At 47.8% G+C, this 17,545-nt stretch overlaps 2 protein-coding genes across 3 annotated transcripts; one reads left to right on the top strand and one right to left on the bottom strand.

Annotated features, from left to right (window-relative positions):
• Positions 1 to 425: 425 nt before the first annotated feature.
• Positions 426 to 9,198, bottom strand: TST (thiosulfate sulfurtransferase). The gene is made up of 2 exons (XM_069002878.1): positions 8,526 to 9,198; positions 426 to 910 (listed from the first exon to the last, which is right to left on the bottom strand). Exons 1-2 carry the CDS (start codon positions 9,109 to 9,111, stop codon positions 612 to 614), a joined length of 885 nt encoding a protein of 294 aa, XP_068858979.1. The 5' UTR covers positions 9,112 to 9,198; the 3' UTR covers positions 426 to 611.
• Positions 7,341 to 12,019, top strand: MPST (mercaptopyruvate sulfurtransferase). Of its 2 annotated transcripts, none has more exons than XM_069002877.1 (5): positions 7,341 to 7,429; positions 7,834 to 7,912; positions 8,318 to 8,391; positions 9,756 to 10,408; positions 11,016 to 12,019. In XM_069002877.1, the coding sequence occupies exons 3-5, from the start codon at positions 8,351 to 8,353 to the stop codon at positions 11,312 to 11,314; spliced, it is 993 nt and encodes a 330-aa protein (XP_068858978.1). In that variant the 5' UTR covers positions 7,341 to 7,429; positions 7,834 to 7,912; positions 8,318 to 8,350; the 3' UTR covers positions 11,315 to 12,019. The 2 variants fall into 2 exon arrangements, with proteins under 2 accessions (XP_068858978.1, XP_068858977.1); XM_069002876.1 differs by lacking the exon at positions 7,341 to 7,429 and adding an exon at positions 7,442 to 7,563.
• The last annotated feature ends 5,526 nt before the right edge of the window (positions 12,020 to 17,545 follow it).

Genomic DNA, 17,545 nt, shown 5'->3' with positions numbered 1-17,545 from the left:
TGCCTACCTGGAACACCAGTAGAGGGTAATAAGTGCACCATACCAGTTGATACCATACATTTCTTTTTGATGTCCCTTACCTGGACCCCAAGGAGGCAATATGCTTCCCTGTGGGTTGGGTCCAGTTGCCATACGGAAGGTACCCCCATTTTCCACATTACAAATGGGAAGATAGTGGGCTGGCAAGAAACCTTACACAGAGTCAATGACAGAACCCCAGCTTGGCCCTTCCATGGCCAGTACCCAGCGCTGTATTTTAGCACTGGACTTTTCATTCGTTCTGCTCCTGATCTCTCACCAGGCCACTGGAATTTCTGCAGGTCTTCAGGCACAGAGTGTAACTCTCTTTCATGTTGCAGAGCTGCTTTTCCCACCCAACACAAGTAGGTCGCAGGTAACAGAGGAGAATTAGAAATACTCACAGATGCAACATCTAAGATTTTATTAATTGTCAAAAATCAAAAGTTCAATAGAAATCTAATGCTAATTCTTATAAAAATTGGCAAAATCCAAATCAACCGATTTTTCCTTTACTTCCACCTCCTCCCTTTTGCTTTACCCTGGGCTGGAGACAGCTACTAGACCGCACTGCCCCAGACACAGCTCTCCCTCTAGGCCTTGCTGCGCTTCGACTCGGAGACCTTGTAGTGTGGTGGGGCTCGGTGGAACCACTCGGACCAGGAGCCATCGTACACGGCCACGTCGCGCTTGCCGCACAGGAAGGCTGCCAAGGCGATCTGACACGCCGTGACACCCTTGCGGCACGTGGCCGTCAGCGGCTTCGAGAGATCCACTTTCTTCTCCCGGAATATTTCCTGGATCTCCTCAATACTCTTCTCATGCCCTGTTTCTGATAGGAATGAGTGGAAGGGTATGTTCACAGCACCAGGGATGTGGCCAGATTCCAACCCTGCAAGAGTGAACCAGAAAAGGAAACATGAGCAAGGACACATTAACGTAGGTGATGAAAGACACCCACAAGAGACATTAAGAGACATCACTGCAGATAGTCTCACTCCCTCCAAAAGACTCATTTGTTCCACTTGATGATGAAGATGCTAAGTGGTATTGGACTAAAAAGAAGAGGACAAATTATTATTCAGCTTCGATGAAGTCAAAACTTACAGAATATTTAGCAAACTATTTCCTCACTGAAAGCAATGAGATGCAGAAATCTGAAGAAGCTCTAGACATGACAGGAATCAAAGAACTTCCACAGAAAAGGCTCTAACAAAGGCATTAAGGGCACATGTGATAAGAGGAATAAAGCAATGCATTTCCAACCTTCCCCAGGCATGCCAGCAGTGTGTAGTGACACAGTGTTCAGAAGCAGGAAGTGTGGCCTGCATGTGGAATTTGTGAAAGTGGTTATCCATTCACAGTTTATTCCTGCATCACTCCAAAATCATATTTCAGAAAACTAAATAAGAGAAATCATAAAGCAACCTTAAAGTCAGCCACATCACTGCTGAGGCAGCTATCCTGGGACAGTGGGGTCAGAGAAGTCAGAATTTAGATTTTGTATCACTTCTTATCTACTCCATGCGTGAAATCAGCACAGGTTCTCTTTTTCTGCTGGTGTATCTGACAATTTCAGGCAAGTTCAAAGCTGCATGTCAAAAAAAGGTCTTTAGAGAGTAGCAGATATAAAAATACGATGGACAAGGTTGGCATCACGCCCTTCAAATTCAGACTCTTAAGGCTTAATAATGAAGCTTTTCCAATGATTTTGAGAGGCTTTGGATCAAGCCTCATTGGAGCCAAAAACATTATCTATTACACTGAAAATGCATTTCAGGGAATGGTTCCTTGCTAGGTTTGAACTTCTAATGAGACAAGTCTGAAAAAATCACATGAATAGTAACCTGTTTCACTGGCAGCTTTCCACTTGCCCAAGTTGTTAGGGTAACTGGTCTCAGGATATAGGAAAGATTGAGGCAGTTTAATCATTTGACTTTGTTACAGTTAAATGACTGAACCATACCTAGTCAGAGACTGACATCACACATCATACTGACACTGCAGTTTCATCACTATGCAGCGTGGTAACATGACATGGTGAGATGTAAGGGGAAAACAGCTTTGGCACGGAACTGAAGGGAATTTTTGCTCTGCTGGATAGAGACAGAGCCTAAAGACAATCAAAGCTGCCCTGAGTCAGCTTCACAAGTTCCCTTCCTGTTCCAGATGGACCCTCTTTGTCTCTTGATTCATCCTTCCCGAGTGCACAGTTGTCTAGGAGTCACCTCATGCATCCTTCAGAAATGTTTAGCATTACTGAGAGAAGTTGGGAGAAAAACTGCTGACTTCTGCAGGGACTAACATTTAAAAAGGAAAAGAAAAAAAGAAAGAGACAGTGTTTTGGACTGATGCTTTCACCACATTTTTGCAGTTTCAGAAAACAACAGTTCATCACTTCAGTACAGAGAACTGCAAAACTCACTCATCAATACAGTGTCTGTATGACAGAGGAAATAAAAAATGAAGCAAAAACTGAGAAAACCTTGTGTATAGTTCTCAGACTGCAAAGCTGCTTACTGGAGCCTCTTACATGCCTGCATTAGGCTACCACTTTCCCACAGAGTAAATGATCCTGACCCTGCCATTCAGCAAAGGATTTCTGCAAGGCTCTGCTGCAGTACTGGTGATCACCCCAACACAGACAAGTCGGTGAGCCATCCTAGGGCACTGGGAAGAGTACTGAGACCAGGAAGTCCTGGAGGATGAACTAGAAGGGAACTCTTGCTCAAAGAAGCTTGCTGGGCAATAGATATCGCTTCTCTAGACTGTTCACGCATCTTAAAATAGGTTTGTACCCCTCTCTTATTGGAGACTGACAATTCACCAGCCTTAAACAACTCTTCAGGTAGGAGCTGAGCAGATTTGAAAAAAACACTCTCATCCTAGAGCAGTTTTGACTTTGATCTATAGGGAGACTTTCTTGCTCCAGAGATTCAAAAGTCTGTTGGAGTCAGAGACCAGTGTTTGCACTCTGTGGGTGCAAAAGATGGGGAATTCTGTAGAAACTGCATTTATTCACATATGTGGGTGTTCAGCTGAGAGAAAGAGCTGAAACTGCACAACCACAATTCCTTGGACTGCCTAAGAAGTGCTCTCGAGTGGCTGAGGAAGCTTTATCATCTCTCTCTGCTGGGTCAAGAGCAGAGAAACAAAGGACTGGAAGGCAAGGCTGGATGCAGCTGGGATCTGAACAGGGGAAAGGATTCATCTGCTCCTGCCCCATGTGAAACAGGATACTCCACACCAGATTCATGCAGTCACCACTAAAACTCCAGGAAGGAACCCTAGGACTACAGAGCCTGGGCCCCAGCTACTACAGTAATCATTTTATAAGCTGCCTTTCAAAAAAGCATCCATCTCAGAAACAGTTTGGATTCTCATCATGAAACTTCCCACTGAGGCACCTCCTGGCTCATGTGAGGAGGAATACTCATTTCCAGTGTTGAGATCATCACAGTCAGTCCATACACCATTTGACCTTGAGCTAACATTGCCCTTTGGCTGAAACAGTTGTTCTGCCCTTCTGCTATTGCTCCAACAGATTGATGGCAAGCACTCCCAACATCCTCACGTCCTTAGCCTAAATCCAGTAAGAGCCCATTAGATACACTTTTCTCTGTCTTGGCCACCCTAGACACAGCTCTAGGTGTCCAGCAGGCTTCTGGATAAAGAAGTGGCATTTCCTAACACCACAGTTGGTAGACAGGAGTTGCCAAGGCTGTTGCCAAGTCTAAATCACATGTGATGTTCCTGCACCCAACTAATTGATCCAAGTCTTACCCTCCTCTACGGCTTCCAAATGTGGGTCATCAGCTTGTAAGAGAAACTCAAGCAGTTCAGTGTTTTGGGCTACTAAGCACTCATTTTGCTCTCTGTAGTGTTATACTTCCTGTCACTCCTATATCTGCAGGTGGCACCTCACATAATTCTCCCCATGCGATCACTTAGACCTTCCCATGGCTGTGTCAGCAGCACATTTCAGTAACAACTCCCTATTTTCAATGCCTCAATGATTCAGAAAAACATGAAACAAAACACAGAAGCATAATAATGGGACCATGCTGGCAACTTCCAGCCCCATAGATCTTTCAGTACATGCTATTCTTATCTCACTTATCTGCTTTTTAGTCAATTTTTTTTTGTAATCTCACAGTATTTGTGCTATTTGCCCTCTCCTCATATTGAGATAATAAATGCCCCTCTAATGTTATGTCCAAAGCACTGATGAAGTCCAAATAGCACAATTCTACCTTGTAGGTGCTTCCAATGGCTAGAAGAAAAGATCAGACATAACTTCCAGACATGCATGTTCCCATTTTTCTTATCTGGCCAACCAATTCTGTTGGCAAGGAAATAAAGCCCTTGGCTGCAGTGCAAGTCTACCAATGTATTTTACTCAATTTTGTCTTCATTTAAAATAATTTTTCTTGAAGAGTTTTTTGAAAGCCTCCCAGTCTATCCATGTTAGAAGACCAGCAATTGCCGAGGTTGTCCTGTACTGCCTATTTTAAATATGAACGTTGCAAGTGTTTCTGTCCCACAGAACCCTGCTTTGATTAAATTTATCAAATTCTTGCCTCATGCAGTTAAAATGTCACATGACTGATTTTTGACACATATTTGGGGTAGAGATCATTTGCCTCACTGATTTGAGAATGGGGATATCTTTTGGTTAGCTCTCTCCCTGCTCTGCAGACTCATTCTTAGGAGAGAAGAAAACATGGCAGCACAGATTCAAGGATCAGTACAATTCTGAGACCACACACAAATAATCTTCCACCTGGAACCCCTGCTAACCGCACAGCAACCTTATTTATTCTTTCTCTCCTTGTTCTCTTTTGTTCACTCTGTTCCAGAAGTTTTTGTTATCTGTTTTAACTCCTTTTGCCAAGTCTCACTCAGCTTGGTGTCTGGCAATTGTTCCTCACAATTTATAACCTGTAATATGTTATCTGCTTCACTACTTAATCCCCTTTTCCACATCTGTTAGATTCTCTGCTTACATATTGTTTTTATTGTTGGCTATTTGTCTAAGACCACAGCCCCTCCTCTGCAGCCTTCCCTTTGCGATGAAAGCTCCAGATGAAATTCCTTAATGTCAAAAAGATTTGCTCTGCCCATATTTAACTCCCTGTGGCTTTGGAGTGTGCTGGCTGCAGATAGCTCTTTTCCAAATGCCTCCTCTGTTGCCTCCTTGTTTATCTCTCTCTTCCATTCAAATGGTATGTCTTAGAAGGGACAATTACTGATCTTGTCCAACCTACAGTGAACACATTGTAAGGAACACTTTAGGCTTGCTCCTAGCCAGCTCCCTGAAAGTCCTTGTAGGTTCCTGTGGGTTGAAACAGACTTCGATGAAGTTTCTCACTCTCCATTGCTGTGCCCCGAGTATTACTACACGGTCAGAGCAAAGTCAGTCCACGCCCAGTTGTAGAATCCTCTCGGAGGAGAGACAGAGGAAAAACATTTCATTCTCATTCCCACGGAACATTCAAGATGAGCAAAAGGTTTATGTTTAGGGCAGGCAGGATGGAGAGCTGGGAAAATGGGCAAAATATGGAGCTCTGTATGCCAGAGGAAGACAAGGACTACTTCAGGGCTGAGAATGAGAAGAAAAATACCTGTAAGTTCAACAAATGATTTTGGGTTTGCTCTCTTTTTTAGATGATGGAGTTTTTGCCTGGCAACTTTCCCCTCTGAATTCTGAAATCCACAACTTTTCTGTACACATTAGGTTAGCTACAATTCTTGTTCATCAGTTTTCAGTGCCCAGAACTCAGAGGGTCAGTACTGGCACCCATCACGTAATTATTTTTATCATCAGCCCTGGACTGCTAGTTCCTGCAGAAACACAGCACTGTACAGGGACCCCTCAAACTACTCGGTGCATAGGTCAGGGCTGCACATCTGTCAGGCTTATGCTGCACACTCTGCATGAACATCCAAGATTTTCACCCAAAGCAATACCTGCATTTAAAACCTACGAGACCTGGCTTATAGAAATGCCTGTTTTTTTTCCACTCTGGCAACTTTGGTGAACCTCTTCCAGCAAATAAAAAATAGTCCTGTATTATGGCTTATCTTAACCACTACAGAGGTCTAAATCCCAGCAAGGATAAAAATAAACCAGAGACAATTAATTCTTACCACAAAGAACTGAAAAACTAAAGAGGCAAAAGAGTCAGCTGCAATTAGCCTCTTCTAGAGATGGAGTTCACAGAACAGGAGAGATTAATTGACTTAATTAGGAAGTCAAGAACTGAAGCAATAATTAAACTGAAATCACCTGAGAAGGCAGCAAGTTCCTTAACCTGAAGACCATTAGTCTTCTCTAAATTGCATCCTCCCTGATTGGATGACCCCGGCAATTAATCAGCATTGATTTCAAATTGCTCTTTTAGGTGTAAGCACTGTCTTTTACTCACTGCTGGCTGATGTGCTGCTACTGGGTAGCTTGGTTCAGAAAGCTGTCAAGCTCCTATGGAATGAGCAGCTGCAGCTGGAGTGCTTATCCTGCTGGATCTGCTGTGGGAAGCAAAACTGGACCACCACAAATAAGCTGTTCCATGCTGACTCATTTCAAAGGAAAAATCTGTTTCGAAGATGCTGTTGGGGCTGTGGTATTTGTCACCTGATGACAACCCTCACCTTGGGAAAGAATGCAAAATCCACCAGCTCCCAGCATGGAGCATTTTAGTTACATCTTGAGGTTAAAATTCAACCTTCATTTTGATGGGCTGTGGTAGGAGAAGAAATAGAATGAGTGCTAAGTCTAACTTTCCCTTTCCCTTCCACAGTCTCCTCCATCACTCCCATTACCTTTCCCACCTTCCACACTGTCTTTACACAGGTCAAATGCGTTGGGGGGGCTCACTGTAGACACCTGGGCCACCCATGTGTACAGAGTCATTTACAGCCAAATGCTCCTGAAGTTTGGATGCAGGAACGTACTTCAGGACATGGTGTCACACTAACTGGCTGTACAGCAGCAGACACATATGTGAACAGCCAGGACAGAATGGCAACAACCTGCAGGGCAGTGGGGCAGCACTGCCTGGGGACCACAGCCCGCTGCACGTTCCGGCAGCGTGGGCTCTGCTCAGAGCTAACAGCTGCTGCTGAGCTTTCCTGTGCTTTCTTCTAGAAACTCTTTCTTTTCCCACCATTTCTGCGATTCCCTCGAGGAACACATTCAGTGCAGGTAGCTCGGTGTGCAGCTGCAGTGTCAGCCACAGGTTGAGCTCTGGGTGGTGAGAGCCCCAGGCAAGAGGCCAGGAACTGGCGCCGACCTTTTGCACAACAGAGGGCACAGGACCTGTGGCACAGCCAGGTGACCGGACACTGAGACACAGCAGGAGCCAGGACTCAGCTGGAAGAGCCAGGACTTCGTCACACACAGACTGGGAGGGTATAAAAGTTCAGTGTTTTCCTTTGTTCAGGTCCCTCCTCAGAGACACCAGCTCAAGCTGTTACTGTGTTAATAAATTGCTTTAAGGAACCAGACTTTTGAGGCTCTGCTAAGGGAAACCCAGGCTCAAGACGGTAAGAAAACCTGGTCTGTGTGTATGTGCAGGGTGCGTAGGGAGCCAAGCGGGACACCCACCAGTTCAGTGGAGCTGCCTGCTGAGAAGGGCTCTGGTCCCAGCAGTTAAAAGTTTCTGGTGGTGGAAGTGTGATTGCCAGAGTGCTTCCTAAATGGTCAGTCAGGAAAGTTTCCTTTACACCCTTTCAGAGGGGAGGTTATTCTGGGATATACCAAGGCTTAAATTACACAGCAAGGGCCTCCTTTAACCAACTTCTATTTCATTTCAGGCACACTGCTGTACCTGCTGTCCCCACTGCACAGGACTTCTCCCATCCCTGCTGCTTGTGTGTCCAGTGCTTAACCGAGGTAACAAAATCAGTTTTTGTTCCTGTAACTTGGGGCATCCAAAAGAGAGAGCTAACACCCCATACATTTGCCAAAGGCTTCAGGCTTTTCTTACATAAGTAAAAGAACAAAGATCAGCTCAAGCAAATTCTCTATTTGCTGGGAATCAGAGCGATAAGGAGAATGTCCCCTGGGTTACTGTATTACCTAAAACCTTGGCTTTTGCTGGTGCCCTCATTATGGTGAGAGGTGCCTATATGAATACTGATAGTTTGTGTGCGTCTGCTGGTTTTAGATAGGACCCTGAACAAACCCCTGGGAGCTCTCATCTCTCATGTTTGCATTTTGATAAACCTCTGCAGGGTGTGGGATGGGAGATCCTGGAACCAAATGACTGCAGCCCTTTTCTGCTATTTCCTCCTGCAGCTTTAGAGCCAACTGCGACAAAAGCATTCAGTGATGGCACTGGGATCTGAACGTGCAACTGTGGATCCCTTAAGGTAATCAATGAGTCAGGCCGAGGCATGCCTGTGCATTAGGAAAACCTGTTTGATGGCTGCCAGGAGCTGTTACTCCCAGTGTAGTATTGACATTCATCCCATTCTGGGGCAGGTGCCAGTCCCACCTCCATTACCTTGGTCCAGCTCTGTCCCCCGAAACCGGCCCTCGGGGCGGGAATCCACCACCTGGAACTTTAGGGACGACACGTTCTGTACCATCTCCTCAAAAGTCTTCACCAGGGCCTTGTTCAGCCTGGCCTTAAAGATAGCCGGGGTGGGCTGGGTGACCTCCGCCGTGACGGGGTGCCCCTCCTTCACCCAGTTCTTGAAGCCACCGTTCAGCACAGAGACCTCCTTGTGCCCAAAGGCCCGGAACATCCACCAGGCGCGGGGGGCGTAGAAGGTGCCCACCTCGTCCCCATCGTACACCACCACGTGGGTGTCATTGCTGACCCCCAGCCCCCCCACGTACTCGGCGAAGTGGGACTCGCTGGGCAGCATGAAGTCGTACGGGGAGGACTTGTCCCGGCACTCCTCGATGTCGAAGAACGACGCGCCGGGGATGTGCCTCTCCTTGAACTCCTGCCGGGCGTTTCGCTCCTTGGGGGGGTACCAGGAGGCGTCCAGCACCCGCAGGCCGGCGCCCACCCGCCCGGCCCGCACCGCCTCCGCCAGCCAGGCGGCCGTGACCAGCGCCCGGCTGAGACCCTGCCGCGCCATCTCGGGGGACCGGCGGGGGCGCCGCCGCTGGGATGCGCTCCCCTCACACACAGAGCCCGGCACAGCCCGACACACGCGAAATGGCGGCGGGAGGCGCGGCCCGAGGGGCGGCACGGAGGCGGCCGTACGGCCGGGACCGGCCCGCTGGGAGCGCTCCCGCCCTCCGGCGGCGGTGGCTGGCGGGCATCGAGGCCCAGCGCGGAGGTACGGGGAGAAGCGGCGGGAACCGCGGCCTCGCCGGGCCGGGGGGGCTCGCAGCGGGCGGCGGCGGGGCCCCTGTAAGGCCCCGGCTGCAGGTGTGCTCCGGGACGGGCAGAGCCGTGGGGCCGTGCCTCACCCCGGGGCACTTAGTCCCTGGGGCTGCCCCGCTTCCCTCTGGCCGCTGTCAGTGCTGGCTGGGGTCCCTGGATGGGGCCAGAGGGGCTGCGTGGGGCTGGGCGCAGGGCAGGACTGCCGCGGCTGTCCCGCTCGGGGAAGTGTTTGAGATGAGCTCTGGGAAACTGCTTTCAGGGCTGGAGCATTTCAAGCCCCTCGTTGTAGGCTTAGCCAGCACCTCAGTGCAGACCTGGGTCCCAAAATGCATCTTTGTCCAGTCGCTTTTTTGAAAGGCCGGTCTCTAATGTGTGATTTTCTACCTTCTGCAGTCAGGTGGACTCAGGCAGAATCCAGAAATTGGCTAATCTCAGCCAGGACTCGGGAGCGATGTCGCAACAACTCCTCTACCGGGCTCTGGTGTCTGCAAAATGGCTTTCAGAAGCCATCAAGTCCCAGCAAGCTGGCCTGGCCTTGAGAATCGTGGATGCATCCTGGTATTTGCCGAAGATGAAGCGTGATCCGAAGCGGGAGTTTGAGGAGCGCCACATCCCTGGTGCAGTGTTTTTTGACATTGACCAGTGCAGTGACCGAACCTCGCCTTACGATCACATGCTGCCCAAGGCTAGTGACTTTGCCGAGTATGTGGGGAAGCTGGGTGTGGGGAATGATTCCCACGTTGTGGTGTATGATGGCAGCGACCAAGGCCTCTTCTCAGCACCCCGGGTATGGTGGATGTTCCGGGTCTTTGGACATGAAGCTGTCTCCCTGCTCGATGGTGGCCTGAAGAACTGGCAGCGAGAGGGGAATGCGCTGAGCTCTGGGAAAACCCAGGTAGCTCCATCTGAGTTCCATGCCTCCTTGGACAAGTCCCTGGTGAAAACTTATGAGGATGTCTTAGATAACTTGGATTCCCATCGTTTCCAACTAGTGGATGCCCGCGCTGCAGGACGGTTCCGGGGAGTAGAGCCAGAACCCCGAGATGGTAATGTGCCTTCTGAGACATTGGCATTATAAAGAGGGGCTTAGTTTAAGGTGCCCATCACTTTGACTCCTGTAATGATGGGAAATAATGGCTGTCTTTTACGGGATGGGACTTGAGGCCGTGTGTCCACCTGTCCTCCTCTCCTTTTGACTAGCAAGTGCTACCCTTTGAAAATTCAGCAGTGGGGAAGCCACGTATCTTTTTTTCCTCATGAGGGGCTGGGGTGAGAAACATAGCTTTCAATACACCTCAAAGATTATCATTGGTCTCTTCAAGTACTGGTGCTGCTCTTCCCCTCAGAAGGGCCTGTGGAAGTGCTTCATCACTGTGGGTTGCTCTGATGGGGAGAAAGATGTGGAGGGAACAAGGGGAAAGAACGGAACTTGACAGGGTTGTGCCTATGTGGTGGCATGAAGGTTACACATAGAGCCCTCCTTCCTGAGCAATCAGTAATCTAGTAAAACAAAGTGTAACAGAAATAAATGTATTCATTTTAGCAAAATACACTAAGCAATAAATATTCCTCCCAGTGAAACAGAATAGGCCTTGCAATAGGCTTGTCCCAGACAATAGAGGTTAATTCCTATCCATATTGTTTTTTCTCCAGGAATTGAGCCTGGTCACGTCCCTGGGTCGACGAGCATCCCCTTCACTGATTTCCTCACAGAGTCTGGCTTAGAGAAGACCCCTGAGCAGATCCGTACTCTGTTCCAGGAGAAGAAGGTGGACCTCTTAAAGCCAGTGGTAGCCACATGTGGCTCTGGGGTCACTGCCTGCCACGTGGCTCTGGGGGCCTACCTCTGTGGCAAGCCAGATGTCGCAGTGTACGACGGGGCCTGGGTGGAGTGGTACATGCGGGCACAGCCTGAAAATATTATTTCTGAGGGAAAGGGGAAAACAGTGTAATAAGCTGCATTGTCTCCCAGCTGTGCAGGTAGTTTGCCTTGAAACAGGATTTCGAAAAGATGGGTTTAGCATTCCTGGTTAAGTGTCTTGAGATGAAGGCATTGGATAACAATTATGTGCACATGGTGCTTCAGCACTTTCTCCTTACCCTGCTGCTGCTGCTTAGGGGGATAAAGATGACAGCAGTTCTGGGCAGCCAGCTCTAGGTAACCCTGCCTGAGCAGATAGGGTGGAACACATGTCATCCCAAGGTCACTTCCAACCTCAACCATTCTGTGATTCTGTGACCATTTCACCATATCAGATGGATGGCAGAGAGTGCTCCTGCCAGCATGGGGAATTAATTAAGCCGAGCTCCTGACTCAAAACATTCAATTATGTTCATTTACAGGATGGTCATATTTATATAACTGTGCCTCATAATCCTGCTCTCTGCCTCTGTCCCACCCATGCACTTTATGGCCATTTTGAGTGCAAAACTTTGGGGAAAGACATGGCTGTTAAAGGAGCAAATATGGCTTTCAGGTTGGCACTTAGGCTAGAGACTTGATCTGTACTTCTTCTTGTACTTGGACTCTTAACTGCAGCATGTACGTAGCCAGCCTTGTAGTCCCATGGTCCAAAATCCCCCTTGAGAAAAAGAAGAGATTGTGGGATTTAAATAATGTAAATAAACATGTTTCAAGGTCTTTCTGCTGAATGAAACTTGTGAGTGTTGCTTGGGTGAATCCTTTTCAGGAATTCTGTTTTTATGGGATCACTTTGTCCACAGTGAGATTCAAATGAGCTATTTCCTTCTTTCTGTGAGTAGAACCACACCTCTTACCCTCAACAAGCTCTTTGACCCAGGAAAGACAATGGCATGCCTGTCTCTTGGATCTCTGCACCACCTTCCTCCTTTTGGTCCTTGTCCATTTGCTTTTTGGCCTTAAGATCCAAAGACTGACAGTTGTCAGTCACAGCTCTGTTCTTGAGGCACTGGATATCAGCTCACATAGCAGAAAATGGACTGCATGGTTATTTTCATTCTTACCATGTAACCTTCTAAAAACTTAGCAGAACTGAGACCTACAGAGGAATAACCCACACTGGCACCTATTTTTCCCAAGACCTTTTTCTCTTATATCTAAAAGTTGAAAGCACACCAGGTATCCCTGATAATGTTCAAGAATTTGTTCTCTCTGGGATTTTCTTTGTTACAAAAAATGCCCAAAACTAAACAAAAAAAACCACAGAAACCCTCCCACAAAAGAAGCCTGCATCTTTTCTGGCCTACTGTTAGCCTAGAAGTTAATGAGATGGTTTCTTCTCCTGGGCTTGCAGCAGCAGGTACCTGTAGATATCTGTGGATGATGGGGTTGCCCTTTCTATGGAATGCAGTGGATGCTTACTGTCACAGATTTGACTGCAAGGACTGGATTCTTCCCTGTTGCTGAGTGTTTATTCTTTGCATTTCCTCTTGCCTGTTTTGGCTGCTTCTTGGCCTTGGCTTGCATGCATGCAAGCTCTATTTCTGCTCACCTCCTGGGGAGCTGGAGTTTCACTGTGCAGTTTATTTCTTCCTCTGTCCTCCCCACTCACACATACGGCCTGACAACCCAGTGACTGACAGCCTGCAATTTCCCTGCTTGCATCCAGACTGACAACCCAGCTCTTTGAAGACTTGGGGCTGGCATTGCAGCAAGGGCTGAGTATACAGGGTGCACAGGGGTCTGAAACAAGTGACCCTTTAGTACACTGAGAGGCTGATTTTGCAATTATGTGGCCAGACGAGTGCTCTGCCTGCTCTGTTTCTCCAGGAAATTTTAGTTCTAGGAAAATTGACATATTGCTTCAGACTTACTTGCAGTAGATGCAGGGAGCTGTCTCTTGCATGTCCTTCCTGGATATTTGGCGATGCATCCTAAGCACTGTGTTTCTTTTTTGCCACTGACCCAGCAGTCCTTGGGGTCAGTGGGAATCTCTCTGCTTCCTCTTGAGACTGAGATGCTTTTCTGTGTGTTGCAGGGAGGTGTGTGGCACAGCCGAGGCATCCACCTGGAGATTGCAAATTAAGTGCAAGTCTTCCCTCTCCCCTTGCTGTACATTTCACTCCCGTGGCTCGATGACACCTAGCTGGGCCCTTCCCCCTCTCTGGTATTTTATGCCAAGCTTGGCAGTACTCAAGTGCCCTTCTCAGGCTGAATTTTCTGCTAAAAAATCTCAGTAATTCTTCACAGCTTTTGGCAAATCTTTTCCCAGATGCTTAGCTTTGCCTTGATTTCTCCACAGAGGAGAAACTGAGATCTTCTTTCCCACAGCAAGATACTTTGTTTTTCTGGAGTATGCTCTCTTATATCATGTATCAAAAATCTATCCAAGAGTGTCTTCTGATGTTCCCCCTCCTTGTAGTTGAGATCTGTTCTCATGATGCCGGCAAAGCACTGAGAACGTTGTGAAGACAATGTTTTCAAAGCCTGGAGACTGCAAAAACCTATTTTGAGCTATAACAGATGCTACTGGACATATGGAACAGCTGAGGGGACTTACACCAGGACTATAAATGTTCTGCAGATCTTTATGTCCCTAACTCAGTGGGTGGGTTTCCTATAGGAACTGAAAGCTGGGGAGAAGTAGATGTAATGCAAATCACTAATGTTCATGATTTTCCTGTGGAAAATTTGCCACAGGGAAATGGGAATAGCATATCTTTGGTGGAATAGGGCTCACGGTAGCCAAAAAGTTGCCTATACAACAGCCCTGATGTAGGAGGAAGGTCACATTGACCTGTGGCTAACTTGAGACTAGAGTTTTTACAGCTCTATGTAAATTTGAGAATCCCAGGCCAGCACATAAACTCTTTATTGGTTTATTGGTATATTTTACTATCTGCAATACTTTTGTCCTGAAGGAGATTGGGATTTTGTGAAAACAGTCTGCTCTAGTCAAAAGTAATTCCATGGTCCCCTGTTCTTCATTTGTCTCCTTTGCCACTTGCCTTCCTTCCTTCCATACTGCTCCCTAGCAGTCAGGTTGCACTATTTCATGCTTCATTTCCCAGCAAACTTTTTGTTACCCTGCAAACTTTTCCAAATTCTAAAGCAGCTGTTCTACCAGCACCACTGGCCCGAGCATTGCATGAGCCATGGTAATTGCTGTTGCCTGCAGGGACATTTCATGTTCCTCCCATCTCTCCTGGTCCCAGCTTACAACCAGGTGCTATACAACCATTCTGTCTCCTTCTCCCAGCTGTCTTCCAGCAAAGGTGCTGAGTGATGCACGTACACACACGGACTTTGCACGCTTTGAATGCAGGTACATTGCTCACAGACCTCATGCAGCACAAGGAGCTGGAGAAAGATTCACTTGCCTGCATGCCATGAGGCCTTTCTTTTCCTTCTCCAATATGCCTGGCTCAGCTGGCAGTCAAGCTGGACTCTATTACTGAACTGTGTTCACCCCCAAGTCCAGTGCAGGGAATTTTATTTGCCCAATTTACTGTTGGCTTAATGGCAAAATGTCAGAGCATCACTTGTCTTCCCCTCTCCACTTTCTACAGAAAAGAGAGTGGCACTGATCCTACATGGACATGCCAACTAGTTCTTCCTGGTTTCTCCTCTGGTGTCTCATACCATGTAATCCCTAATATGTCTTCCCAGCCTGTCACAGTGGTGACACTGTCTGTGCCAACACATGGTGATGCCTGCACAACATAACAGTTCCGTAAGAGCAGCTCCACAATGCCGGAGATGCATCATATACCATGTACCAAGCTGGCTCATCAGAGCACTGCAGTGTGTGCAACCTTCTGCAGGATTGCATTGCAGGCCTGACTGCTGAACCAAGACACTCCCATTTACCCCCTGCTCTGTTTTCTTCAGCTCTTGTTCAGCCCAGTATCTAAGGGCTGTCAAATTTTTCCTGCTCCCTGTCTGTGTAATGGTCCCCGTGATTTCACTGGGTACTCAGCAGGGCTGTATGATCTTACACCATCACACAGCCCCGGGTAAGCCCTTGCTTGCTCTTGTCTCTGTTTCTGTACATGTGTTTTACAGACAGTCATCATAAAGGCAGGAGGAACAAGTCATAGAATTGTAAAACATTAAGACTGGGAAAGAACTGTTATGATCAAGTTGAACCTTTGACCAAACAATACCGATTGTTTAAACTTACCTCTCCTGTATTCTATTGCTTGATTTTAGGGGAGCTTAACAAGGGCACATTAATTGCATCTCAGAACTACATCTGGTGATGGTGTGCAATCAGGTCTGTATTTAGCCCACACCAACAACTCATCAGAACGTTTTAGTTGGTAACTCACCCCACACTGGCTTCTTCCTAAAGAGGATTTTCACATACTGTGGGGAAATCCCTGATCTGGTGGGCTTCCAATAAATTTTTTGCTGTATGTTGCAGAAGAGAAGGCTCTGGTGTTGGAAGTGGTGTTCCTTGACCTATTTCCTATGTCTCTTCAGATTTAGCAATTAACTTTTCACCCCATGGCCCTGGGGTGAACAAGACTTGAGGTTCCAGCCACAGGTAGAGACTGGTATTGATGGAAGAAACTATGCCTTCAATATAGATCACCCTGGACTTGTGAGCGGCATTGTCAGGCAGGAGCTCAGAAAAGAAGGTGTTGAGAACAAGAGATGGACTCTAAAAAGCAGCAAGAGGCTAAGGGGCTGTGAGAGGAGGAAAAGGAGAGAGTGAATCCTTGCTAAAAGAGGGAAAAAAAATGAAGGCAGGGCAGATTTCTTGGAGGGGGAGATAAGGGGTTATAGGCTGCCACCCAACTGCTGCATTCATATCAGAGAGCCAGAGTCCTCACCCCAGTTCTGTGCTGGAGCTGCAGCCAGTGCAGACTGCAGTCCTCACACACCAGAGTGCAGGGCAGAGGTCTCCAATTTGCTGTGGTTTGACTCAGAGTCAGAATTAGGAGGACAGCAGTCTGACAGCCCAGAGCTGTATTGCATTGTGTGATGCTTCAGCTTGGGTCAGTGTCAGTGTGAGCATCTTTGATGCACTTTACTGCTCAGTGGAGACTGGTCCAAGGGCTGGGCAGTAATTTTGGCCAGAGCCTGCTCCGTATAGGTAGAAAAAGCTTTTTTTCATGCTCTCTCTGTTAATGGTCACTCTAGCATTGGTTCAAAATTATTTGAATTTATACCCTAGGGCAGCTGGATTATTCCTGTGCTTAAATTAGCTGAAGGTCAGCAATCTTGAAACCTTTTCCGTGTTACCCTCTCTTCCTCTCCTCCCCTTGGCACTCGTCCACAGAAGGAGCAAAGTACACACGCCATCTTTGTTAAGGAAATCCTGGGTGAATTGGGGGAAGGGTGATGCTGCCTTCTCCTGTAGGGAATGATTTGCAAGTAAAAGAAGAAGGAAGGATGAGAAGAAAAGGAATGTAAAACATAATGTTTCTCTTTACCCAGCCTCTTCACTCAATAACGCCCCACCTCAAAAGGTAGTAAGATCTAAATGCAAGAAAAATAGTGTTGTATGTCTCTGCAGTGCTGCATTGCCCTGTCAAGGAAGAGACAGGAAGTTGCTTAGGCGGGGGAAGGTTTTGAGCCACAATGGGGTGAAACACCAGACTTTCCTTTCCATTTTTAATGTGTTTGAGCTGCTGGCAAGCACAGCTGTGCTTAGGTGGGAGTGGGAAAAGCAGAGCTACTGGAGAGAGAGCTTGTTCAGGTAGTGTCCGTGCCAAGAAGTGTGTTTGAACAGAGTCCCCTGGGGCATGAACGGCTGAGCACCAGGCTCGGCCTGGCAGGAGCGAGGGACAGAGGCCGGGCTAGATTCCGTAACGCGGGATTGGCACATCGGCCTCGGCGGGCGATACGTGCCTGGGGCAGAGGTAAAACTCCCCAGGGAGCTGAGTTACAGTCTGAGCTCTCTGTTGCCCAGACGCAACCAGGAGTGGCAGGAGCCCAGGGGAAGGGCATGGGGGGGTTGTGCTGGTGGAGCAGCACAGGGGGGAGTTTGTTGAGTCAGCAACTCCTCTGAGCTGGAAGAAAAATTGTTCCTGCCTCCTGCCAGCACTTCATGCAGATCCAGAATACAGTTCCCGGAAGTGTCCCCACATATGTTAGCGAGAAGGCAACTGTGCATATTTTGCTGCAAGGAAGTATGGCAAGTGACGCGGCACTGAGCGGTGAGCCTGGGGTAATGGTGTCCTGAAGGGAATGCTGTGAATTACAGAGCTGAGGGGCTTATCTGCCCACTGCCAGGGAGCAGATTGTGCTTCCT

This window comes from Aphelocoma coerulescens, chromosome 1A (assembly GCF_041296385.1).
Source record: "Aphelocoma coerulescens isolate FSJ_1873_10779 chromosome 1A, UR_Acoe_1.0, whole genome shotgun sequence".
Taxonomy (NCBI): Eukaryota; Metazoa; Chordata; class Aves; order Passeriformes; family Corvidae; genus Aphelocoma; species Aphelocoma coerulescens.
Note: the sequence above shows the minus strand (reverse complement) of the source record. Positions and strands in the feature narration are given on the sequence as shown.